The following is a 27,620-nucleotide window of genomic DNA, read 5'->3' as shown; positions in this document are numbered from 1 at the left end:
TACTGGGATCGGTGTCATTAAGTGATGTGGTCACATGATATCACACTTTATGACATTACTTAGTGATGGAAATTCTGGTCCTCATTACCATTATAACCTGAGGAGTACCTGTAACTGATTCAGCAATAACACCAAATTATAAGTTATTACTACTAGAATGAACCTGGTTTTTACATTTCTGGTTTGCAAGGGAACTATAATATAAGGTACATCCATATTAAATTCAATTTTACATTAGATTTTGATCATAAAATCAACTATGATACCAAGATTTGCTGCACAGTATTTTATATTTAATGACTCTGGTCAATATTTTTCTATAAGATGACTTTTATTTTTTTTTTTACCTTCCCAGTAATTCTACTTTTGTAATTACTATTGAAAAATCCTCAGGACCTTCTGGAAGATCATCATCATAGATTTCAACATAAATAGTTTTAACGGTTTCAGTGGGTTTGAAAATAAGCTCTTCTGAAGTCACACCAAAGTCTGTGCCTTCCACTGCAGTACCATCCAACATCTTATACAAAAGGTGAATTTGCTCGTAAAATCCATGAGAACGGACAACTGTGATGTTAGCCTGTTGGAGATAATTGCATTCTAAGATGAAATACACCTTCATGATTTCTCTAAAGATAAGCACAGAATCAAAGAATTCTAGAGTTGGAAGGGACCACAAGGATTCTAGTTCAAGTCCCTTCAGGAAAGGTATTTTAAAAATTCATGTTATTGAATTCTACTAACATGATTTACTGTAACTCTGATATCAATTTTCTACTAGAGTAGAAAAACATACCATTTGGACTGTTGCAGTTTATTGTTCTTTGATCTATAGCAGGGCTGTCAAACCTCCAGCCTGCAGGCCCAATGCGTCAAGTGCTGGCCATGCCCATGTCCGGTTTAGCAAAGGGGGAAAAAGTCACGATACATCACAAGACGCCATCGTGACAATGTGAGTTTAACTTGCAAGGCAATGGGATGCGCATGTGTGAAGAAGATGGCAGTGATGGTAGCTGCTTTTTCGCTGACCAGAGGACTTTTCAGTGGCATCCAGCCGCCAGCCTCTTTGAAAGCCGGTATGCAAAGAGGAAGTAGCTGGGAGGCTTCTTTGCCAGCTAGCCACTTCCCAGCAGAAGATAAGCAACGAAAGAGGTGGTGGTGAGGGAGGAACCAGGGAAACGGGGGTGACTAGCAAAGGGAGGGAGGTGGTAGAAAGGGAAAAATCCTAAAAAGTTTCCTACCTTTTCCTGTGGGCGTGGCTAGGTGGGGAGGGCATATGATTGAGTGGGTGTGGGAATGAGTGACATCAAGTTGGCCACACCCACTCAGTCACATGACCCCCACCTAGTCACATCCACCGAACTGGTAGCTAAAATTTTTGAATCCCACCACTGCCCCACCCCAATTTATAACATGAAAAATATATCTCAGAAAATTATCTGATAAATATAATTTAATTAAACAGAAAATAATTGATATTTAAATCAAAACAGAATTAAAATCCAAGGTAAAATTAAGCATTTGGAACACTTGCTGTCTTAATAGTGCTTGGTATTAATCTCTAAGACAGAACGTCTATCACAATGTATCATATGAAAAGCTGTTCTAATAAATTAGGATTTAAACTCTGCCTACCCATTTATCATCTTCTGTTGTTTGCAGTACTTCTTGAGAAAATGTGAATTGTCCATATGGCAAATCACTAGCAGCCATTATGATATTTGCTGTTTTGGCTGCCTCATCTATGATTCCGTCATTGCTAATACCAGTCAGCTGAAACTGATAGTGTTGCTTTTCTTCTGGGATATCATCATCAAGAGCCTAGATGAGAGTGAACACATTAAGTTGAAAAACATATAGAAATATTCATTATGCTACATGGAACAACCTATATTTGTTATTAAGTCTGAGCCAAGATATATAGTTGAATAACAATATCTGCAAAGGAAAGGTAGATTGTCAAACAATAATGAGGCAATATAAGGTATAGCAAAAAGTTCATTATCTTAGAAAACCAACCGTCATAGTACATAGTGCTATCATCTATGGATGATATGTTACCATTACCAATACAAATATGCTGGCAAGACTCTACCAGTGCTGCACTGCACCAGGAAATGCATAATCATATTTTATATTCCTCTTTAAAAGATCTCTGAGTTGCCTTTAAAGAAAAATATCTCCCAAGAATTTTTATCAAACACAAATTAAAAACAGTAACACTGAAAGACTCAAAGCATTTGGTTAGTAATGATCAAACTTCAAACAAAAAAGTTTAAAAAAAGAACAAAGGACCTCCATTCCTAATATTAAAGTTGTACTTATATCTCCAAGTCAGCATTGACTACTGAAATCAATTTATACCTGAATCCGTATAACAGCAGCAGACTGCTGATCTCTCATAGTGACAGTTCCTGATACATCAGCAAATTCCTTTTGGTCAGGTGGTGTTATAATCCAAGAGATTGTAATTTCTCCAAAGATCCCTGGGCCACGAACTAGACTGCCAAACAAAAAGAAATGGCCATGTTCAGTGGTGGGTTGCAGGCTGTACTGGAGCCTGTCCGGAGAACCAGGTACCGTTCCAGTACAGTGCTCGGGAGGGCCCACCTGCCCGCCCGAGCTCCTTACCTGTCCTTTAAAGTCTTCAATGCTTCTGCTTCCGTGCACGACGCATACAGCGCCTGCACAATGCTCCACTGAGCAGCTGGAGCATCGCGGAGGCTGGCAGAGGTGTCGCTGGACAGTAAGAGGCATGCACATGCTGCGCGCATGTGTGCGGGTGCTGCACGCGTCCATGTGGACAACGCTGGGCCGGTTCCAACCGATACAGATCGAGAACCCACCACTGGTCATGTTTAAAATATTACTCAGTATTGGTCCAATACCATTCCCAGATACCAAGTACAAATGCTTCAACCAATTTTACAGTTTACTTTTCTTTCTTTCTGAATAATAACAAAATAACTTGATATTTTTCTAAATGAGTTTACTGTACATTCAACAGCTAAATATCTAAATTTATATGAATCACTATGAAATATAAAAATACTTTGTTTTATTTGTATTAATAATTCACACGTAAGATTTGCAGTTGTAAACCACCAATTCTACAGTTTCTGATGATGTTTTGTATTACAAGATATCAATGGAAAGAAGTTAAGAACTTTTCCAAAGCAATATAGTATGTTGTGTCATGACTATACTAGGCCAGATTTTCTTTAAAACTGTTACATTCTCTCATTTAGCATGATAGCTCTTATTTTTGCCAAGATAAAAAGGTACTTTGGAGCAGATGCAAAAAAAACCATGTGGTATCTGCCTACATCTCTTTAAATCAAGCATGACTTTTCTCAAGCACATATTGTAGTTCCTTTAGGAAGCTTTCATCCTTTCAAATATTGATTGTGAAATTGCTTTAAAAGTATGACTTGTATAACTTGAATCATCCATGTGCTTCAAACACATTTTCCCCTCAAAAGAGGCAACGACCTCAAATACGCTACCTTAAAAAAGAAAGAGACTGTAAAAAATTAAAATAAATGTAATTAATTCTTATTTAAATATTTATTGGGTATTTGCAGTAATTAATTATTGAAATAATTAGTATTACCCTTTTAGATGTTAATGAAACATATTCTCAACAATTTTGACGATTTTATACCAAAGCATATATAGATGCCCATAAATATATTGGCATTTTTTTTCCTAGCAACTACTTAGCAAGCCTCTGCAGTTATTTTGGCAACTGTCAGGCACAAGCAACCAGATTCACATGTTCCTTATTATTACATTCTGCCTATTAGGAATCTTCCCAGACTGCCAGTCTTCACCTGGGAATAGATAGATAAGACTCTATTAAGATAAAGGGGGATCAATTCTCGATCTCTTGAAGCTGCACAAGGATTCAAGGCTAGTTCTGTACTTGCCCCCCCCCCCCCTGACTGGCTGGGCATTTTCCATCATCAACATTTTTGGGTTTGCCAATGCCTTCTTTCTATGATTCAGGAGAATGTCTGCTAAAGGTCATCCAGTTGAAATTGTGCCTAAGGCAAGACTAGATCTCCCAGTCTCCAAGATAACCTGGTGCCTACAATAACTATATTTGAGTGTCCCTCTGCATGTGTTGTACACACAGTGAATTTTAGAAGCTCTATACTTAGAATTCTTTATGATAAATAGGAAAATTTAAAATTATTTAACATATATATCAAAAACTACCAAAGGCTAAAGGAACCAGCATTGAAAATGTGGAGCATTTTAATGACCCTAAAGTAGTTAATTGCTAGCAAGACACATCTTTAGAGTTGTGTTAAATACTTACACAAACTGTGAACGATTTTTATAGCAAAGATACAAAATGCAATGATTGCTTACCCAATAAAGGCAGTTCCGTTGTATTTTCCTACAGGTTCCCCAATCAGGACATCGGTGGATTGTGAAGCTAACCCAACAACTCCAGAAGCTCCTTGATCTGCCAGTATAGTAATAGTTGCCATACCTGTAAACATATATGGGGTTGCCAATAAAAGCTGATTGGTGGAAGATTTTTTTTAAATCAACACAAAGCAACACTATAACTATTACATAATTATCATTCTAGTTTCATCATATTACCAACAATTTCTTTTAAAAATGTAATTAGCAAAGTTCCATTAACTGTCAATATTTAATGATACCCAATCTCCAGTCAATGTTAGATACATTCAGGATGCAATTCTACATTTTTATTTGGAAGACTAATTCAACATATATTAATTATCAGGACTATATATCAGGATTAGTTGTTTATTTTTTAAATTTCTATTCTGCTTTTTCTTCAGGATGTCAAGACAGTGTACACACATTCCCTTCTCTAATTTTGTATCCTACAACAAAAGTCTTGTGAATTAGGGCTATATGGTAGTGACTGTTCCAAAATAAGCTAATGAACCTCCATGGTTGAAAGTGGATTTAAAATTAGTTCACCTCATTCTAATTGGAGATGTTAGCCATTATGCCTATAGGAACAAACTCTTAGCAGGCGAGATAAAAACAGCTAAATTAAATGATTAGTTTATTTCCAAAGCAAAGGACAGGTGAAACTGTCCCTCCTGTCCAAGGAGTAACTTCTAGTTATGCCAATTATACTGTCCCCTAAAGTCTAGTAAGGTAACACATTTTCACAGATTCATAGAAGTATAGCACTGGAATGGCCCTTGGAGGTCTTCTAGTTCAACCTTCTATCCAAGGCAGGAGTACTTATAACATTCTGGACAAATGTTTGTCCAATCTTTTATTGAAAACTTCCAGCGATGGAGTACCAAGAATTCCAGAATGCAAACTATTCCATGGATTAATTCTTCTCTCTGTCCAATCTAATTCCTCATTTCCGGATTGGATTTCCTATGATGCGCTTCCACCTATTGCTTCTTGTCCTCTCTTCAGATGCTATGGATACTAAATCATCCCTCTCTTCCCCGTGACAGCCTTTCAAGTATTGGAAGACAGCTATCATGTCATTCCTCGGACAGCACTGGCTTTTTTGAAAGGTAAAGCACATTACTGGCTCATATTTAAGTGGTGGTCCACCAGGACACTTAGATTCATCTCACAGATACTACTGTTAAGCCATATACTGCCTATTTTGTATCCATGCATTGGGTTTTCCTAAGTGCACTACTGAACTCCATCTTGCTGTATAGGGCCTGATGCGGTACTGTCTACAGTATCTCACATTGTTCTATCTTACCAAGCAACAGTCTGTGATCTACTTTATCAAATATCTTACTGAAGTTTAAGAATACTATATCCACCACATTTTCTTGATCCACTACTTTAATTTAATTTAAACAATGTAACATAATAAAGTAAATTAAGTTAATTAAAACCTTGTGGGTAGGAGTGTAATGTAAGAATTTAAATCATTATTTCTCTTCAAATAGAGCTTGTATTTGAGACATAACAATCATGCAAACTCTTTCATTATGGCTTGGTTAATTCTTCCACAATGAATCTACTTATCAAAAGCTTGTTCTTTCTGTTTGCAGTCCAGCAACCTGGTATTCTTTTGGCTTTGACCTTTTTTATCAGCTTGTCTTTTGTGTGCTTTGTGAGCCGCGTCTAAGGCTTTGCGAATCATAGGCCAGAGACTTTGAAGCTGATTATTCCACTGGGACAAAGATAAGATTTGTGGTTTCTCTTGAGGCAGTTCAGGAATGGGAACAAACTCCTGGCTGAACACTACCTTAAAAGGGGTTGTTCCAGTACTGCTATGTACCAAATTGTTGTATGCCACCTCTGCATGTGGCAAGAGGTCAGCCCAATTATCCTGTTGATAATTGACATAGCACCTAAGATACTGCTCTAGAACCAAGTTAGCTCTCTCACAGACCCCATTAGTTTGTGGATGGTGGGCAGAGCTTAGGCCCTGGGCAGAGCCTATTAGCTTCAGGAACTCTTTCCAGAAGTGGGAGGTGAATTGGACACCCCCCCCCCCCAACTGAAATAATGTGTTCGGGAATTCCATGTAACCTATACACATGTAAAATAAATAGTTGAGCCAGTGTTTTTGCTGAAGGAATCTTGGAACAGGGCACAAAATTCACTTGCTTGGAGAATAAATCAGTGATCACCCAGATCATAGTATTTCCCTGGCTTTCTGGTAACTTGACAATAAAATCCATCGATATCTCCTTCCACGGGGCACCAGATCAGGTGAGACTTTGAAGCAGTCCTTGAGGTTTCCCTGATGGTCTCTTTGCAGCTGCACATATGGGACAACTAGCAATATAAGATTCTATGTCTTTTTTCAAAGAAGGCCACCAGAATTGTCTTTTAACCAAATGTAATGTGTTTACGAATTGAGTCTTGGCTTTCCTGAAGTACAATGCTTTTTAGACTAGCAAGAACATATAGTTTGGCTCCAACCCACGTAAGGCCATCCTGCATGGTGCACTCATCGGAGTGTAGCTTGAACTATTCATCAGATGTAAGGCTTTCCCTCAGTCTTTTTGTCAATTCAGATGGCACTTCCAAGTCCACTTTTCCCTGGCTCCTGGTGACCACTGGAGCAACTAGGTGTTTGGCTGGAATGACTGGATAAATCACCACCAATGTGGCCCCATTGTATTGGGGAAGCCTGGATAAGGCATCAGCCATAAAGTTCTTTCCCCCAGGGATGCATTTTAGTGTAAAGTTAAACCGGTTAAAATTTTTGCCCAGCGGACTTGTTTAGGCAATAATTTCCGCTGGGTTTTCAATGCTTCAAGGTTTTTATGATCAGTCCATACCTCAAAATGGGTGCTTAGCTCCTTCAAGGAAATGCCGCCAAGTTAGCAAGGCCCACCGGACTGCAAAAGTTTCCTTTTCCCAAATTGCCCATTGTCTTTCTGTTTCTGTTAGTTTATGGGAGGTGTAGGCGCAAGGTTGCAACTTTCCATCTGTGTTCACCTGGAGCAGCACTGCCCCCACCACCACGTCACTTGCATCTGCTTGGACCACAAAAGGTGCATACATGTCAGAGTGTTTTAAAATGGGTTCAGCTGCAAACAGGCATTTCAACTTCTCAAAGGCTGCTTGACATTTCATAGTCCATTTCAGAGGCTTACTTGGTTTTGCTTCCCCCTTTGATTTTAAAACATTCGTAATTGGCAATGCAATGCTAGTGAATGAAGGGATAAATTGGCGGTAAAAATTAGCAAATCCCAAAAAACTTTGTCGTTGTTTGCAGCTGCGCGGAGCCGCCCATTCTGTCACAGCTTGGACTTTCTCTGGATCCATCTCAATATCTTCATGAGAGATGTGATACCCCAAATAGTCAATTTTCTCTTGGTGAAATTCACACTTAAACAACTTGGCATAAAGTTCAGTGGCTCGGAGTTTTTTCAGGACCGAGCGTATAAGTTTTATGTGTTCCTTGAGTGTTTCCATGTACACGAGGATGTCACCAGGTAAACTAACACCCCCTTGTACAGGTGTTCATGTAGCACCTCATTAATCAACTGCATAAAAACGGCTAGTGCTCCCTGTAGTCCAAAGGGAAGCACTCTAAATTGAAAATGCCCCAGAGGGCAGTTGAAAGCAGTCTTCCACTCATCTTCTTCTTTTATTCGGACCCTGTAATAGGCCTCCCGTTAATCTAATTTGTGAAAAATTTCCCTTTTGCCAAGTGTGCCATCCTTCATGAGGGGCAAAGTGTACACGTTTTCAAGGCAAATGGCATTCAAGTTTTTATAGTTCACACATAAGTGCAGAGAGCCAGCTTTTTTCTCGGAATAAGACCGGTGCGGCTACCTATGGCCTAGCTGGTTGAATGAACCCCCTCTTTAAGTTTTTTTCAATGAAGTTGCGTAATTCCTCCAGTTCGCATGGGGTCATCGAGTAAATCTGTGGTTTAGGGAGTTTCTCCCCTAGAAGGATATCTATGCTGCAATCTGTGGTGCAATGGGGGGGGGGGAGAAGCTTGTTGGAACCCCTTTCACTGAACGACTCTTTGAGGTCCCAATATTCTTTCAGAATTCTTTCCTCTCCCACAAATTTCTCATGCGTGACAACTGCTAAGTCCGTTGCAGCTCTGGCTAGATGGGAAGTCTTTCCCTCTCCCTCTGTTGGCTTAGCTGAACGGATGTGTAGCCACCCTTTCCGCCAGTTCACGTGAGGGTTCCATTTCCACAACCAAGGTAATCCCAGTATGAGGGGCCGTTCCATCCCTGGTGCCATGATGAAACTCAGGGATTCTTGGTGGTCCCCCATCCACATCTCCACCAGTTCAGTTACAAAATGGGCTGCCCCCCCAGCAATTGACCCATCCAGCTGGCAAAGGGCAATAGGTACTTTCATAGTTCTCCGTCTTAGACCCATTTTCTCCACCTCCGGGCTGATTACACATCGGGTGCATCCAGAGTCTAAAAGGGCTAGCATCTTCCCTTGGGCTCCAGTTGAGGGTACTTTTAATTCTACTGGGATGGTCATGGTGCCCGATCGGGAACTTACCAAGTGGCCGTCATCTGAATCAGTTTCATTTTCTCCTGCAGTAAAGGAGGGTTCCTTCTCATTCTGGTCTGGAGGAAGACATGAGCACCTTCCACGCCTTCCAGGGCAGTTTCACAGCGTCACCTTAGCTGCCAGCCAGGTTCCTTCCCACCAGCCGGGGTCAGTTTTGGGCCATGACTAGTGTAGCAGTTGGGCTCCCAATGCCCCTCCTTTCCTGTTCTTGCTGCCTCCTCTGACCACCCCCGCATATGCACAAACAGCTCACAAAACTCCTGAGTGTACTCAGCCTCAGGTCTCCCCTCCTGGGTTAAGGGTTTCATCCTGCTTCTTGACTTTTGATTTCGGAGGGGGTCAACAAAGCGTTTCCTCAGGGCCATCATAAACACCTTGCAATCCCTCAGCCAGGGGCAATCATCATTATGCAAAGCTACCATCCAGGCAGCTGTGTTACTATGGTTTTGCCTTCCAAAACCATAGTAACACTTCTCACTTTGGCCACTTCCAATGGGAAATCCTCACCATACTCTTCCATGTAATCCCAAACTTGCACTAAAAACCCCCCAGTTCTTTGGGATCCCTTCTGTGCTTCACTCCCAGGGGAGGAACCTTGGCATTGGTGCCTTTGGGGGTATTCCCCCCTTCTTGGAGGAGCTTGAACTGCTGCGGCTGGGGCTCCTCCCTCTTGCCCAGCTCCAGTAGCCATTACCTGGGAGGTTTCAGGCTAGCCAGGTCTTCTGCTCCCTGCTCCGCCTGCTTGGTTAATCCACTCTCCCTTTCATCGAGACTTATATGGAAGCGTCATCGTTCCCAAGCCTCCTGAAGAAGGTGTAAAGCATGGGTCATCATGAGATCCTCTCTTTCAGCTGCCAGCCAGTCATCTTCTGGTTGTCGGCTGGTTGTGATCCCTGCCATCGTCTTCTCCTGCTCGCTGCAGGGGTTAGACAGTTGCGTGCTCCCCCCACGGAAGCTTTTAACTCTGGGATGGGTGCCAAGTGAGATCTTGCTTAATGTCAGGCATGCATCCAACAACATCCAAGAAAGAAAAAACTCAACTCCATTTGAATAGTGATAAAGTACTTTTATTAGATATGAATTTAAAGCAGCAAAAAGGAAAGCAAGATCTGAGCCAAAAAGGCATGAACATGTACATATCAAACGTTTACCCAGCACCCTCCCCCCAATTCCCCAACCCAATGTCCAATCTGCAATTCCCTAAAGTGTCATGTGGGGTGCATCTTCAAAAAGCCTCATCATGGTGAGAACAAAGCTTCCTTCTTCATAACTCCTCCAGCACCAGTAATTCCCCCTCCCAAATATCTCATGCCCCCTCCCTCCCTGTTTCTATGGCAGCCGATAGCAAGCAAGGAAAGTAGAGGCTGACAAGATGTAACTACTTAGTAAAAAAAAACACCTCTATTTAAGAATTAGATACTTTTCAAAAATGCTACAATTCCGATATAGCAAAAGTAATATTTCAACATAAGAGAACTTATGAATAAAGTCAACAAGCCACGTTCTCTGTATTTTCTTTATTTCACTCTAATCATGGCATGCCATAGTTTTCTAAACACTGCAGATTAAGGGGAAAAATAAAGGTAATTAGACCTGTCTGGCATCAGTGCAATTAAATGAGTGTGTTTACCATTTACTGGTGATATTTCTGTGTTATCAGTAGACACCAGATGAATTGAATAAAGTTCATCACCTTCCAAAACATCATCTTGAATTGCATGCAAAATTATGGTTTTCTGAGATTCCATCTACATAAAATTGGAAAACATTATATATCTTAGAGCTATAATTTAGTATGCTAAAAAAGGAAAACAACATTAAATGAAATTAAAATCATCAAATGAAATTAGTTTCAAAAGAGGAAAACACTAAATTGAATTAATGCATTTTAGGAGATAAGAATAGAATTTTAACCCTTTTAAGGAATATATTCAGGGGAAAATGTTGTTAAACAGGAGAAAATCACTAAACCATAAGAAAAAAATGAACACTTTTGTCTTAGAATACTAGAATCCTATCAAATTCATAATTATATATTTGCATTTCTACTTTCTACATGTGGCTAACAGTGCAAATATGTTAGGCTCACATCAATATTTTTATTTGAATAAATCTGATAAATTATTTAACCACAGAAAATATGCAGTTAAAAAAATTATTTGTGAGATGAATGTATTTATTTATTTATTTGTTCATTAAATTTATTTGCTGCCTATCTTTCCATGGGCTACTCAAGGCAGCTGACAACAATAAAAAGAAAGAAATGAAGAGTGTAAACAAAACAGAAGCAAAATAATAGAACAATAAAACACACAATGAGAAAGAAAGCAATGAGAATACATAAAATATGATATAACATATATACATAAGCTTGACTTAAAATAAAATAATAAATAATAACACAACATTAAAAAAGTGATGTGGCAAAAGGGGCTGTACCTCAGAAAAGAAAAGAGTACCATTGAGAGGAGTGAGATCATATCTAGCTGCCTCCTCAAGTTTCCAAAGAATCTGGACTTCTCCTTGGCCTCCTGAACTTCGACTTATAGTGAGAAAGACATTTGCTGTGGGATCATGTATTGACTGAGGTTCTTTCACTGTTACCTGAAACAAGAAAAGCATTGGTATTATGGGGACCAATACTGAATAACAAGCAAAATATGTCAGTGTTGAGCTTCCTTTATGTCCCACACATTGCACTTTTGATGCATTGCTGGAACCAGCAGCCTACCTGTCAGTACCTGGTGCCAGAATCTGCCAACAAGAAGGAGAGATGCACACATGCAGCCTCTCTCAATAAAAGACTAAAGAGGTTCTCTGCATAAGGGACTTTCTCTGTTTAATCACATTCCCCTCTTAAAAACTGTTTAATGTGGCAAATGATGTGATTCAAACAAGCAGTCATTCAAAGAAGCCCATTAATAGCAATAGTTATTGCACAGTGCCCATGGAGCGGTATAAAATAATTGTAAAATATAAATAATGAAATAAAATAGACTTTGTGACCATTTATTTTTTCTTTTGGTTTTTTCAAATAAAGCTTACAATTACAAAGCAATTAAATTGTTTCTTCTTCTATGTCCTTAAGAATTATAAATTATAAATATACTAAGTAAACATAGAGTCTGTTCAGTATGGTACAATGATGTTTTCATGTGAGCATAAATATCTTTCTTTTGTTCCAATTAGTAAACAAAGACTAATTTGAGGATGATTCAAAATATATTTATGTTAGAATTCTATCTGCAAATTGTACTTAATTGTCAAACATCCTTTCTCAATAAGTTCATTAACAAAACTGTTATATATGAAAGCCTATAGTAATAATTCTGCTTCCAGGAGCAGCGTCACTATTTATTCTCTTGTCCCATTTAGCACCTTCATTTGCAAACACAGATCTATCTGTTAGATAAACACAATCACTTGATAAAATAACTATTGCATACACTATTAAGTTCTAGTTGTTCTCTTCTGCTAATCCAATGTGAGAATTGCCAGTTTTGAAACCAACTCATGGGAAATTGCTACTTAAGTTCCAAAAAAATATGCCTGACTCAATTTTACTTTTACACCCAATTGTTGACACTCAGAGGTCCTTAAAATAGCTTATACTTCTTTTGGTATCCCAATTATCAACAGGGGAATAAGGAGTTCTAGACCACTTTTTCTAGATTTTGCTACTATTTTACTAACTAGAAGAGCTCCCCTTATTTAAATCCAAACAGAAATACTAAGGAAGGATGGACTATCTACAGTGGTGCTTAGTTGTTTGTGAATTCTTTGGAATTTTCAACATTTTTGTATATCCATGTTATAAAACATGATCTATTGTCCACACTTACCTAAAACTAAGTAAAGAAAACCCAATTAACAAATGAGTCAAAAATTATATCTGTTCATTTATTTCTGATGATAATGATCCAGAGCTATATCCTCCTTGGTGTCGGGGATAGAAGTCATGTAAACTATCTATAGTTGTCTGTTCAAAGAGCTTAAAGGAAGTTGCTGTGTATACCATTGTGAAAGCCTCTATACATCCCTTCCTGAAAATATTCTGCACTAGAACCTGGATAGTTCCTAAAACAATTGCTTTGTATATAGTCATGTGAAGGATAATAACATCTGTCTATCTAAATCTGATGCAATGAAAAACATCCAAGGTGATATGTATTTTGAGATTTATGGATTAGTTTTAAATAGACATTGTGTTTTCAGATGCATCTTGGCTAATTTCAGCTGCTTATTATTTATATCCTACTACTGCTTTTGGTCCCAGCTGGATTGGGCATCTAGCTGGACATATCTATACATTAAGGTTTGAATATGCTAGTAATATGCAGGTGTCTGGCATTAAATATAAGATCTAACTTTCACTTACATGTTTTTCTTCAAAACTGAAAACTCCAGCAGGTGAATCATTTGGTGCAATAGTAACCACCACCTGTACATCATCACCTAATCTTGCATCACCTGTGACTCTAAGTAAGGTAACAGTGAACATTTCCGAAAATTCAACCTCATCATCATCTATGATAGTGATCTCTATCACTCCTGAAACCTAGGAAATAAATTAAAAATAAAAACAAAGATGAAATAAGTACCATGAACATGTTCAAGATATTTAGATTTAATTCTGAAGCAAAATAGAAATGGAAGTGAAAGTTTAGGTGAGGTGTGCAGCTTTATAAATTTGGTTAATAAATACATAGATAAAGTGAACCTCAAAGAAGGCAACTCTGGCATAATGCCTATCATACACATAAACAGTTAAAAACACCACAAAACCCTTTTACAAAATAGTCTCCACTGTCTTTTAAAGACAAGCAGCAAGGCTTGAAGTGGTACAAGCTGTGTCAGTACAGGGTTCTGAAGCAAAGCCCACTTAGTGGAAGAAGTAGGGAAACTCCTAAATGTAGTAGGATTCACTGGCACATTTAGAAGCAAAATATCCATTTTTAATATATCTATATAAAATGCATTGTTTCTTTCCTTTAATGGCATTAGATAATAGATCCAAAACAGAAAAGTTGCTAAGAAAAAAAATATATGAATAGAGTTATACCAACTTCCAGACGTTTGGTAGGTTTCATAGTACTTTCAATATGAATATGAGTCAGATTTCAATGAGGCTCTCATTTTTACAGCAATTAATGGTTTTCATGGTGTAATACATTTATGAGTAAATGTGAGTGGGTCTCCAATCACAATCAGCCATGAAAAACAGAACCTATTTGCCATCCTATATTAGAACCACAAAGATTGTTGGCTAAAAGCTATTCAGACCTCACTAAGTCAATGACACTTATTTTTGAATATTTATGCATAGACATGTGCTTTGTAAGTACTTAAAATATAAGAAAGGGGGAAAGCATCCTGTTATTATTAGCCACAATTATCTTAAAAGGAACATACAATAATCATAAGAATAAGATGATAAAAATGTGGGGAGGGGATGATTTATCAATATGTTACATACTTGTCCATCAGCAAATATAAGATTTCCAAATGATGGTGAAAAGTCTTTCAGACTAGCAGAGGCAGGTGTGGCTTCCCAATCCAGTTTTATTGATCCAAATGTTCCTGCCTTCCGAACAATGGACAACTTCAGAATATTATCTGGTGGTGGTACTTCATAAGCAACCACTGTCCTGTTCATATCCTTGAAAGAGAAGAGCAATTCCTAACTCGTATATATATCCTATTATATTTAATATATTATATATTATATCTCACTCTTTCTCTTCTTCACCGTCTTCCTTCTGAAATACAGGCACTATTATATTTTTAATAAAATGTTAATTGTTTCAGGGATCATTAGGCCAAAGTGAGAGTAGTAATAACAAAGGTACAAACACATTTATCACATACATAAATAGACTCATTTTCTGCCTCTGGATTTTCTCATGGAATAGTTGAGAGCTTTCTCCCTTAATAAAAGCTTTTAGTTAATTATCATTGCCTATTCTAAATTATTAGTGGCCTATTTTATGAGAAATGCTACAGCTTTTCTATTTCTTCATTTAAATGTATGGAGAGTGTCTTTGATAGTGGTCGTTCTTTATCATGGCATATTGTCAGGAATCCTTTTAGCCTATGAATACTGTGAAGTGGTCGAAAATCTGTCAATATTGTATTGTGCCACCTGTTCTTTGGATCCCTGCCAAATTTGTCTACTGAGGGGAACAGATGGAGAGGTAGGTGAAATACTATTGATACTCCATTTTTACTGCCTGGAGATTTTAAGGGTTTGGATGGGAGAGAACAGCTTCAAGTGTAATCTAAGAAAGATGTAACTACAGTTTGTCTATTAAGATTCTCTATCAACAGTAGTGTTACTTCTATTATCTCACAAGCACAGTGAAGGAACAGATTCACAATTGGGGGCCCATCTACGCTCACAGCTCCTGCTTGAAGGTAGAATAACAAGTAGAAATGTCTTCACCCAAGTTCAAGTAATGCTCCACTTGTGGCCTTACCTAGTAGGCTAAAACTTACACCCTCATTACCACTGTAACAGGCTACTACAACCTACTTGCCTGTAAAGACTTCTTAAAATTACAAATAATTCTGAATGCATATTCAATGGCTCTCCATGCTGGAAATACATAATATGGAATTTACAGGCTTAAACTAAGTGATACCTGATTTTCAGGTATAAATTAACGTGCTGGTTTTGACCTTTATGGTTTGGCATCTGAGTACCTGCAGAAATGCCTGTTCTAAATAGAATCTAGTGCCCAACCTCCCAGATCTTACAGGAATAATATTTAATTATTTTGACATATTACATAATACAGTATGCATTATATATGTAAGCTACTGAAAGTCACCAGATTGTAATGAAATTGATTGAATGAAAAAGATTCAAGACCTTTACTGGTAAGGATCAATAGATGCTTTAGCAACTCTTTGCCAACTAATCCTGTCACATTCAGGTTAAGATAAATAAATAGGAAAATTATAATTATGGACCACTTGGCTTCATTATATCATAGGAAAACATAATAGCAATGGGCATATTAAGCATGGGTAAAAGATTTATAATTTCACATTATTAACCTATGTATTATTACCTACATACATTGAAACTGTCAGCTTAGAATAAGAATAGTTTCTACTGCTCTTGACAGAGATGTTTCAGTTTGTTCTCACCTTGGTAATATTGAACTGAAATATTCCTCTGGGGTTATCATTTTCTTCAATTAAAATCTCAGCTATTTCTAAACCAAGTTTCTTCATGCTCTGTTGCCCTCTAGTAAGAGAAGAGTTCAGTAATTGCACACTACTAATATTGATTAAAAAACCCTCTTGTAATTCTGGAATATTATCCTGTAAGATAAAAAAATATTTTAAATTGTTTTGCAGATTCAGATTTTGGATAGACTAGTAAGAGAAATCATTTCAAGTTATGTTTGTTTCAATGGAAAGTAAAGACAGGGATGACCAAGCAATCAATTCCCTTAATATAAAGAAGATTAGTTATATAAAAACAAATGGTTGTTAAAAATTATATTTTCTTTGCTGAAAATATAATTTCCTTCTATCAAAATCTGCTCTTCTCTGTATATCTAATTACCTAATCCGTTTAAGGAAAAGTTAAAGATAAATTAAATTCATTAAGGTTAATTATTAAAGATAAAAGGGTTCAGATTGTCTGAAGGACAGCATCTCCCAGATTATATCTACCTGTCCTATCAAACCTGCAATTGTACCTTAACAGGAATAAATGATTTTGGCCTTATCACTTTGTGAAACTAAATTCAAATCCTCTGTTTGAGTTTAATTAAGACTTGTCTGGACCAAAAGATGATATGGCTTGTAGAGAAATGTCACAATATACTAGATTGGAATCAATTTGCCTTCACAAAAATGAGGAAAATCTATCCAGGTGAGGTGCAGCATAGATTGTACAAATTGTAGTATCAGAAAATAAGCATGAAATGTTTTAATAGAAACCACAATCACTGGCGGTTGGGCAACATACGGATTTATTTTTGTTCTATTAAATTGTATTGAAAAGTTTTCCAGAAGTGGTTTGCCAATCCTCCTTCCTAGGGCTGAAAAATGACTGGCAACCAAGCTAGCTACTTGCCCAGGAGCTCACTGTCTCTTTAATAAATTATTACTAATAGTATATCATAAATATGGTAGAATAGTCCATACCATTTATTCAGAGAACATGTAGATAAAAAGTAGAAGTTGTTGAGATTACAAATTGTAGAAGGCAATACACCAGTAGGTTTTCTATTTATTAACTCATTTATTAATCAATCAATCATAAAGTACATATTGTGTTTCCCGAAAATACGACAGGGTCTTATTTTCTTTTTACCTACAAAATATGGCTTGGGCTTTATTATGGGGGAGGGTTTATTGTTTTGGGGTTGCTGGGGGGCTGCTCTCTTGCGAGCAGGCTCCCAAAGAACCGGGCACAGCCTCATAGGTGAATGGCTGTGTTGCTCTGTCGCAGCCCTGGGCACATGGTCTATGGTTGTATGCTCTGCAGGCAGCTGGCCCACAACCAGTGAGAGTGCGCCCAGAGCGGCTACTGCCAAAAGACTCAGGTTGGAAGCCGCAGAAAAAGCCAGGCTGGGATGGCGGCGGCGGTGGTGGTGCCCTGGCTCTGTAATGAGAGCTGAGCCATGCATCATAAGGCTGGGAGGCACATGAGCGAGAGCGGAAAAGCCGCTCACGTAACCCCCCTCTTCAGCCGTGTAGAGCGCCATTCACTGGCATTTGGAAAGTGCCATGCCATTGGAGCCGGGCGGCATCAAACAGGTGCTCACGTGGCTTGGCGATACCCCTAGGTCAATGAATGGCGCTGTGCCCGGCTGCAAAGGGGGTTTGCCGGGTGGCTGCTTGTGAGCGTGGTCGCTTCATGGCTGTTGTGTTGCGCTGCTTTGGCAGCGCAACACAGCCATTCACCCATGAGGCTGTGCCCAGCTCTTTGGGAGCCTACTCGCAAGAGAGCAGCCACCTAGCAACCCCCCTTTTCAGCTGGGCACAGCACTGCTCACCAACCTAGTGGTATCCCGAAGGCACCAAGCAATGCGATCACCTTCACCTCCCCCCAGGTTCCCGCGGCTTGGCACCTTCAGGATACTGCTAGGTTGGTGAGTGGCGCTCTGCCTGGCCAGAGGTCGGGGGTTGTCCAGGGGGCTTATATGCAGGGGGGCTTATATTTTTGCCCACCAGAAAAATGTGGCATGGCTGTATTATGAGGACATGTCGTATTTTCGGGGAAACACAGTAGGTATATCTGTAGTTGTTCTCACACACAAATAATATTGAAACATTAATCAACTTGGGAATTTTCAACTAGTGTAAATACTTAAAGTATGAAATATACTGTAAAGATGAAAGATAGTGAAAAAATAGGTTTTTAATTACAGGGAATATAATTAGTCCAGATATAGATGTATAGGGAATGGTAACATTAAATTATTGAGTGCTATCCTATTTTATGCAAAAATATTAATCAGAAAAGTATTTTCACTTTTCATATGTCATTCACATATAGGCTTGCTACAAGCTATTTATATACTTTGAAATACTCACTGGTAAAATGGTTACATTAACTGAAACTAATGTTATATTCTCTGTCATAATAATGGTCTTGTTTTCCAATCTATAATCTTCATTTTCAATGGCTTGATTAACAAGAGGGAGTGAAAAGATAGGATGGGATATTATGTGCATACTAATATCACCAACAGGTGGTTGTTCTCTGAAAATATGTAAAGTAATAGTAGTTGATCTCCCTAGGAAAAAAACAATATTAAAGTTAATGAATATATATACTTATTGAAAAAGCCTGTTTTTTCCAACCAAAACTAATATGATTATGGCCAATGGACTACATAATAGTAATATTACTTACATACATTTGCCTCTATAAATTGTATTTTCTCTGGGCTCAAAAAAATAATAATTTGTAATGATAAAAATTAGGACATTAAGAAAAGTGTAAGCACTCTTTTCTAAACATAGTTTTTTTGAACATTTCAAAGACTTTTTAAAAAATTAGTGAACTATCTCACTTAAATACAGAAATATAATTTCTTGCTACTCATATATTACGTTTTACATATTATATTGGTCCTCCAATATTAAGTTAATGTTTGAAACTATATTCAGAAATATTTAGTTTAAAATCTATAGATGTAACTGCAACATTTTAAAAAAAATCTGGAAATATATACTTGAATTTCTCTAGGATTTTCTCAGACTTACTCACCTTCAGGCTCTGCTACTTTGTTAAAGAGAGAATTTGTGTGCCATCCCACCACACCAAGGGGAGTATCATTGGGCAGAATAGTAAGTATAGCTTTTGCTCGATTTTTATCAATTATGGCTCCTCTCTGGGGGTCTTGAATGCCCACGGTGCTAATATGAGTGAGAGTTATAATCAGTGTCTCTGTAGCTTCAGCAATAACATCTGCAAGGACTGTTAATGTTACTGTTGATAAAGCCTGACCCTCTGAAAATGCCACCTACAGAATTTAACAAGAAAATATACAACTTTATATTTGCTACATAATTGTGGCTTAACACAACAGTTTTAAGATGCAATCCTATGAAAATTAGCAGTTTTTGTACCAGTTAAAAGAAACATTTAATCAAATTATCCTAATCAAATTGCAATATCAATATTGCTTAAATATACAAGTTGTAACCAGTAATTGAATTAGTAATGCTTGTTTTCTTTTCAGTGTTTATTTTGTTTACCTATGGTACAAAATAAAATCTTTCAGGGAAGCTGAACTGTAACTACTCTTATAGTCCAACATATTTTGAAGAAAGCAGATTGAAGCAAGTTGAAATATCAGGTAGTACCTTACCCAATTTTAGGAAGAGGAGATTTTAATATCTGCAGTTTATTCCTGTATTTCCTATTAAGACTATTGCAAATCCCATGGCTTAAATATACAACTTTTGCATTTACCAGATAGAAACTTAATGTTGTTGGAGGGGAAGGGTATGCTAATATGATTTTAGATTTTTCTTATGTCTAACAAAGTTTATTTTACTTTTTGTATTAAAATTCTAAGTTTTCTAAAAAATAGTGTATATCACAACTTTCTTTCCCTACGAAGGACTGAAGTTACATCACACAGAAGGCACTTTTTCAACCAAAGGAAATTCATTATTTATATAAAAATATACCTCACTTGATGACTATTCAGAGTTATAACCAATTCCCCGAAACCTACTCAAGTCCTATCCTCGAATTTATAACTGCTTCACTCACCTTGGAGTCATATGATTGCATTTTGGGCACTTTGACAATTGATTTGCATTTACAATTTTATGTGTTTTTAATGGCCTTATTGCATTGATTTAAGAATATTAAACAACATTACTATTACGATTACAATCAAACAAATTACTAGTTTCTTTACATTTTAATTTTCTTAATTTTGTTTTTTTTCTTTTAGTTTAAGAAAATTAGATAAAAAGTTATCTAAAAGCATGAAAGCAAAGGAAGAAATGGTTCTTTCCATAAGTCAAAATGATTTTGAATTTTTAGATCAAGAAATTAAGGGACAATATGAGGGAAGAAAACTTCTAAGTTAATATTAGCCAATTTGATTCTTGTTTAATTAGATCAGTAATACATTAGCAATTAAATTAGTTGGCAGTTTCTGTAGCTAAAAGTTTGGCAAAATACATACCACCCCTGAAGTTGGAAATATGTCATTAATACTCCCGCTAGCTTCCCAGTGTACTATAACATGTCCAAATGTACTTATTAAGCGCTCAACGTTCAAGGTGATCAAGGTGTCCTGTTCCATTTCTTCTGCTTGTTTAAATAAGGAATTCTAAAAATATGCCAATGATGAAAAATAATACGTAGATAGTTTAACATGCATATATTGCTCTTTAAACACTAACAAAAAAGAATGACCATGTATTCAAAAATGTATAAAAATAGTTAAAATCATAATTTAAACTGAAAAAGTGTGACTATCAGATTTTGCTTTAATAAAAGCAGTGAACCTTTACTTCAGGCACAGCAATATGTCTATACTCCCCAGACATTTAACTCATACTGAGGTATCCACTAACACTCAAAGATGTGATGTGGTTTTATTCCACAATAGGAAGAAGCACTTTTCCTTTCTTTATCCATATGCATGCAGATCTGCCTACTGCAAAATTTTGAAATCAATTCCACCTGCCTTTAGCTCTACTAAAGTTTTCCTTAAGATTGGGAGATTTCTGTCATTATTTACTTAAAAGTTCTATCTAGTCTGAGAAATGTTGGTTCCCATTTTGACAACCTTCTACAGCAGAGAAAATTAGTATGGCTAAAATGCAGCCAATGAAGAAACTGAGTTCCTTATATTTAATTTCACAATAGTAATAAACAATAAATAAGTTAGGCCAGGTTTTATATGCATTTTGACACCCATCATGATACCATTATGTGGTAGCAAATAGATTACTGGACTTAAATTTAAGACCTTGGATTCAGGTGTCCTTGAACCAGTGATCTGTCAGACTAACTTAACCATGCAGTATTATTATGTATTGTCATCAGTGTAAACTATTAAATTGCCTTGGGGAAGCTAGGATATAAATCTGATCAGTAAAACAATACATTTTCCTAATTTTATAAGCCATCACAACAGAATTCACAATTAAACCAGTATGACATGACAGAAATTGCAGGTTCCAAAGCATTTTTATTTACTTTTACTTTTATATACTATCCATCTTGCTATCCAAAGACAAATGAATAATATGGTGAGATATGTTACTAAGACAGCTGCTTATCATACTGGTGTTGTGTTTACAATGTTATAAACATGAATGCATTCCATATGTGTTAACAGGAGCCTAGTATTAAAAATATTTAATTTAATATTTTAATTTTACCTGGGCAAATGCAACAACTCCATGAGCATCATCATTAGAGGGTATCACTATGGTCACATAACCATTAGGACCTATTTCTGCACCACCCATTGGATTTTTCAGCCATGCTCCAAAAGATTCTTCTTCCTCTGGGACTATGTCATCAAAAATATTGATTGCTATCACAATTTCTTTATCTCCTGGTCCAAATATCAGTTCACCTGAACTAGCATAAAAACACAGATGTACAGCATATTTATAATTAAACAATTGTTCTTCTGGGACAAAGTAAAATCAGTTTTGATACAGAAAAAATGTAATTTTAGGTACTTTAAAAAACAATTTCTATCAGTTACGAATTTGTTGCTATTAACTTAAGTGTTACAGGAAACATGAGGTCAATTCAAAAATAAGCAAATAGACATGTTTATAAAGAGTAATTTATCCTTTTCCTCCTATCTATAAAATCCCTAAGTTTTTATAGTCTGTTTTGAGATATCATTCCACACATTGAAGCAGATTTTAAAAGTAGTATGTATGGAGCAGTGCGGCGTGGAAGCTCTCTGTCTCCATATTATTTTAGCAAGACATTTCATTTGTACCTCATACATATTTTAAGCAAATAATATACACTGCATTCCATTTAGATTAGACTAATTTCATTGCTTTAAGACTTTATCCAGTTTTATCCCAAAGGAAAAAGGTCTCTTGGCAATCAATCAATCAATCAAAAAAATAGTCAGCAGACTTCTATCAGCTTTCTAGGCTACCATATTCCATTATAATCTTTAATTTGGTCATATTTTGTTTATAATATTTAACAGTACTCTTTCCTGTATTTCTGAACAATTCCAAGATAGTGTCCTCGGCTGCTGACTATCACTTTCTCAAGGTAGAATTTTCACTAGAAAGTGAAAGATTCAGAACATGGAAGGAATTGTATTAGGAACTCAAATCTTTGCAGCAAAAGAAAGAACAGTAGTATGATGACTGTAACATTGTTTTATAAACTGTAACTAACAAAAGTAACAATAATCAATATAAAAAAATAAAATCATACCTAGGTATAAAATCTGACTGATTTGAAATTGCAGTTAGCTCGTAAATATAGCAATAGGAATCTCCAGTCACAACAATGAGACTTTTGTTAGAATTAAGAGACTTTACATTGATACTGGAAATATGATTGGCAGAAGGAGCATCTAGCAAATGAGAAAACTGATTCATTTCTGAGTTCCAGGAATACAGAGCTGATTTATCTTTGCTGGCAAACAACACCTGCACTACAGCAAGAATCAAAGAAGATAAGAATGTTAGAGAAACATGTTAATATATTATGCTAAAAAAATTTAAAAATATTTAATTGGTTTTGTTCAAGGTATATTTCGCATTTACTCAGCACTTTCTGTTTTAAAAATATACAAAACACTTAAAAGGGTACTCCAAAGGGCACTGAAATGAATAAACATCAGTCCTTGAAGCAACCACGTCCCCTGGAAGCTCAGCATGGCTGCTTCTAAGGCTTACCACATCATTCATCTGAATGTAGACAACACTTTTGCTTGTATCACAAACATAGCAAAGCAATTGTTCATGCACTGCCATATTTAGACAATCAGGGAAAGATTTGTGCAAGCAGCTGTGCAAAGCGTTCCTGAAGGAGGGAAGAAATGTTTGCACTTTGCAGCAAATGCAGCATGCTCTCATTTTTGGATTGGATTGAATTGGATTTATTGGATTTCTATGCTGCCCTTCTCCCAAGGACTCAGGGCGGTGTACAGCATTAAAAAACACATAGTACAAAAGTTAAAAGGAAATTAGAAACAGTCCAAAAAACAAACCCAATTTATATAACACTCACATTTTAAAAATTAAATAAAATTAACAGGCCAGGCCGGCTTGTTGGAAAAGCCAACTTTTTAGGGCGCGTCGGAAGGACCGGAGGTCAGGGATTATGCGAAGCTCCGAGGGCAGCTCAATCCAGAGGGAAGGCGCTCCCACAGAGAAGGCTCTCCCCCTGGGGGTCACCAGCCGACACTGTCTGGCCGACGGCACCCTAAGGAGGCCAACTCTGTGGGATCGTACTGGACGGTGGGAGGCTATTGGTGGCAGTAGGTGGTCTCGCAGGTACCCTGGGCCTAAGCCATGGAGCACTTTAAAGGTCATAATTAATACCTTGAATCGCACCTGAAAGACAACCGGTAACCAGTGCAGGCCGCCTAAAAGGGGTGTAACATGGGGGCACCTAGGTACCCCCATGATAACCCGTGCGGCCGCATTCTGGACCAGCTGAAGCCTCCGGGTGCTCTTCAAGGGCAGCCCCATGTAGAGAGCATTGCAGTAGTCCAGGCGAGAAAGGACGAGGGCATGAGTGACTGTGCACAGAGCATCCCGATCCAGGAAGGGGCGCAACTGACGTACCAGGCGAACCTGGTAAAAGGCCCCCCTGGTCACGGCCATCAGATGTTCTTCTAAACTAAGCCGCGTATCCAGGAGGACTCCCAGATTGCGAGCCTTCTCTGAGGGGGCTAAAATTTCTCCCCCTGTCATCAAAGATGGAACAAGATGCACAAATCGGGATGACGGAAACCACAGCCACTCAGTCTTGGAGGGATTGAGCCTGAGCCTGTTCCTCCCCATCCAGATCCGCACAGCCTCCAGGCATCGGGACATCACGTTGAGGGCATCGTTTGGGTGGTTTGGGGTAGAGATGGAAAGTTGGGTATCATCAGAATATTGATGATACCGTACCCCAAAACCACGGATGATCTTGCCCAGCGATTTCATATATATGTTGAACAGTAGGGGTGAGAGAACCGACCCCTGGGGCACCCAAGTGATGCACCTGGGGGTCGATCTCTGCCCTCCAGTCAACACAAACTGCGACTGATCCAATAGGTAGGAGAACCACCATAAAACGGTGCCCCCCACTCCCAACCCCCCGAGTCATCGCAGTAGGATACCATGGTCGATGGTGTCGAAAGCCGCCAAGAGGTCTAATAGGACCAGGACAGAGGAGCAGCCCCTGTCCCAGGCCTGCCAGAGATCATCGACCAACGCGACCAATGCCGTCTCCGTGCTGTACCCGGGCCTGAAACCCGACTGAAACGGATCCAGGTAGACAGCTTCATCCAGGTACTGGGGAAGCTGACGTGCTACCACACTCTCGACAGCCTTCGCTACAAAGTGAAGGTTGGAGACCGGACAGTAGTTGGCTAAAGAAGCTGGGTCCAGGGAAGGCTTCTTAAGGAGGGGTCTCACCACTGCCTCCTTCAAGGCGGTGGGAAAGAACCCCTCTCTCAATGAAGCGTTGGTAATCGCCTGGAGCCAGCCTCGTGTCACCTCCCGGGAAGCCGAAACTAATCAAGAGGGACACGGGTCCAGCACACAAGTGGCAGCACTGAGTCTCCCCATAATCCTGTCCATGCCCTCGGGGGTCACAGGGTCAAACTCATCCCAGATTGTCTCCTCAAGATTCATCCCCGTCGGCTCGCCCAAATCTACCCAGTCAGAGTCCAAGCTTGTCCGGATCTGAGCGATTTTATCCTGCAGATACTGAACAAATTCTTCAGCCCTACCCTGCAAGGGGTCTTCCCCAGTTCCTTGGTTAAGTAAGGAACGAGTCACCCTGAACAGGGCGGCTGGGCGGTTATCTGCGGATGCGATAAGAGTGAAAAAATGTTGCCGTTTTGCCGCTTCCATCGCCACTAAGTAGGATTTAATATGAATTCTTACTAGTGTTCGATCAGATTCGGACCGGCTGGCCCTCCAGCCAATCTCTAGGCGTCTTTTCCGGTGTTTCATCTCCCGGAGCTCCTCGGTAAACCAGGGAGCCACCCGGGATCGACACCGGGTCAGAGGCCGCAAAGGCACAATGCGATCCAAGGACCCAGCGGCCGCCCTATCCCAAGCTTCCACTAGGGCTTCGGTCAAGTTGTGAGCAAGGGATTCAGGAAAAGTCCCAAGCTCCATCAGGAACCTTTCGGGGTCCATCAGGTGCCTAGGGCGGAACCATCTAGTCGGTTCCGCCTCCCTGCGGCGAGGGGTAGCAGTATGGAAGTCAAGCCTGATGAGGAAATGATCAGGCCATGACAAGGGTTGAATAGAAATATCCCCTAAATCTAGATCATTCATCCACTGCCCAGAGACAAAAATCAGGTCGAGCGTGTGTCCCCCATTATGGGTGGGGTCTTGAATTAACTGAGTTAGGTCCATAGCTGTCATGGAAACCATGAACTCCCAAGGTGACTCGGATGTCTCGCCAATGTAAGGCAGATTGAAATCCCCCAGGACCATAAGCCTGGGGAAATCAACCGCCAGTCCAGCTAACACATCCATTTTTCTTCCAATCAGCAACAAAAAAAAACTTTATTCTGAACACATGATTAAGATACATGTTAATTGTTCTGTAAGTTTGTTTTCTTTCTCTCTGGAAGCTTGGGTTGTGAGAATGACTCTATTACTAATCATACTAGGCTAATAAACAAAGTGCACAAATAAAATGACTTTTTAATGCAATTTCATATCTGACAATGCCATTAAGATGCAGGTAATATCCATATCCAAATTGGTCAAAGTGCTTATTTTGAAAAATCATGACCAACTGTACATCTCACAGCTCCAAAAGGCCAATAGTGTTATTTATGATGATGGTGTAAAAAATGCATTTTCCCCTACAGGAAAATTATATCTGGCGAGGGGACCGGGGGGGGGGGGATCATGTTTGAATTAATGCAGTATTAGAGATAATTGTCATACTTACCTAAACCTGAAGGTGGGAAAGAAGTATGGATTGCATTTACTGCTCTGATGGAAATGGACTGAAAATATCTGAAGGAAAATTGCCCTGACTCCCAGATAAAAATTTCACATGTACTGTTGAGCTCTATGGAGAGTAAAATCAGACAGCTTTCTATGAATATGGGTATTTATAACTACTAATCAATAAATAGTAACATCTAATATACTAGTTCATTTTAGGAAACACTATGGATTATAGAACTACAACCCTGTTTCCTTCATTTATTCATTACAAATTATTTTCTCTTATGTCCCTAATATCAGAAGAAACCATTGTCAAACAAATTTTGAAAGAAAAGGAAAAAACAACTAGCACAATCCCCCCAATATATGATCAACTTTGCATAGTTGGCCTTTTTAAAATGTTATATAGTAAGTATATATCAAAAGATCATCATTAAACAAAGCAACTTATTAATTATAAGAATCATTAAAACTTTTTTCTTGCTTCAGTTTCCACACTTAATATAATTCTATCAAATATGAGTACCGTTTGCAAAAATTAGGTAGATGTCAGATCCAGAAATGACAGCTTTGACTTGTGTTATTCCATTGATTGGCACTTCTTGAAACCTTATAAAATTATTTTCTGACCACTTGAATAAAAGAGGTGTATGCATGGATTCACAAGGGACAATGACTAGATATGTTGTACTTCCCCTGGGGAAAAAATCCAGACTCAAAACACCATTCACAGAGAGTTGATTACGGAATATAAAGATGCCATTATTCCATTGGAAAATCTGTAAAATGCGAAAGAACTCTAGTTACAACTAAAACTGGAAGAAATCAAATAAGTTATAATATCTTTATCTTAAATATGACACCTGGTATGGAATATGGAAAACTGGACTATATTTCTTGTTCATTATGTACATAAATAAGCAGCAATAGGAATTATTCAAGGAAGAGCTTTTAAATTGGTGCCATATAATTTTACATAATTCTTTTTAAATTTTCCTTTTGAAAGAAAA

The 27,620-nt window shown here is 38.3% G+C and overlaps 1 protein-coding gene across 1 annotated transcript in view; it reads right to left on the bottom strand.

Annotated features, from left to right (window-relative positions):
- The window catches only part of ADGRV1 (adhesion G protein-coupled receptor V1), a gene marked incomplete at its 5' end in the record, with an annotated part of 278,532 nt that overhangs the window by 149,119 nt on the left and 101,793 nt on the right, over positions 1-27,620 (bottom strand). Inside the window, 16 exon segments of the mRNA XM_081943817.1 lie at positions 348-580; positions 1,636-1,821; positions 2,365-2,503; positions 4,378-4,501; positions 10,616-10,733; positions 11,425-11,589; positions 13,364-13,543; positions 14,462-14,644; positions 16,138-16,314; positions 18,544-18,746; positions 19,223-19,478; positions 20,661-20,807; positions 21,868-22,072; positions 22,907-23,129; positions 26,609-26,731; positions 27,137-27,389. Coding sequence (XP_081799943.1) covers positions 348-580; positions 1,636-1,821; positions 2,365-2,503; positions 4,378-4,501; positions 10,616-10,733; positions 11,425-11,589; positions 13,364-13,543; positions 14,462-14,644; positions 16,138-16,314; positions 18,544-18,746; positions 19,223-19,478; positions 20,661-20,807; positions 21,868-22,072; positions 22,907-23,129; positions 26,609-26,731; positions 27,137-27,389 — 2,915 coding nt within the window.

The sequence above is a fragment of the Natrix helvetica genome (genome assembly GCF_964273705.1).
Source record: "Natrix helvetica genome assembly, chromosome: 2".
Lineage (NCBI taxonomy): Eukaryota > Metazoa > Chordata > Lepidosauria > Squamata > Natricidae > Natrix > Natrix helvetica.
The sequence above is the reverse complement of the archived record's forward strand: the minus strand, read 5'-3'. Positions and strand labels throughout refer to the sequence as shown.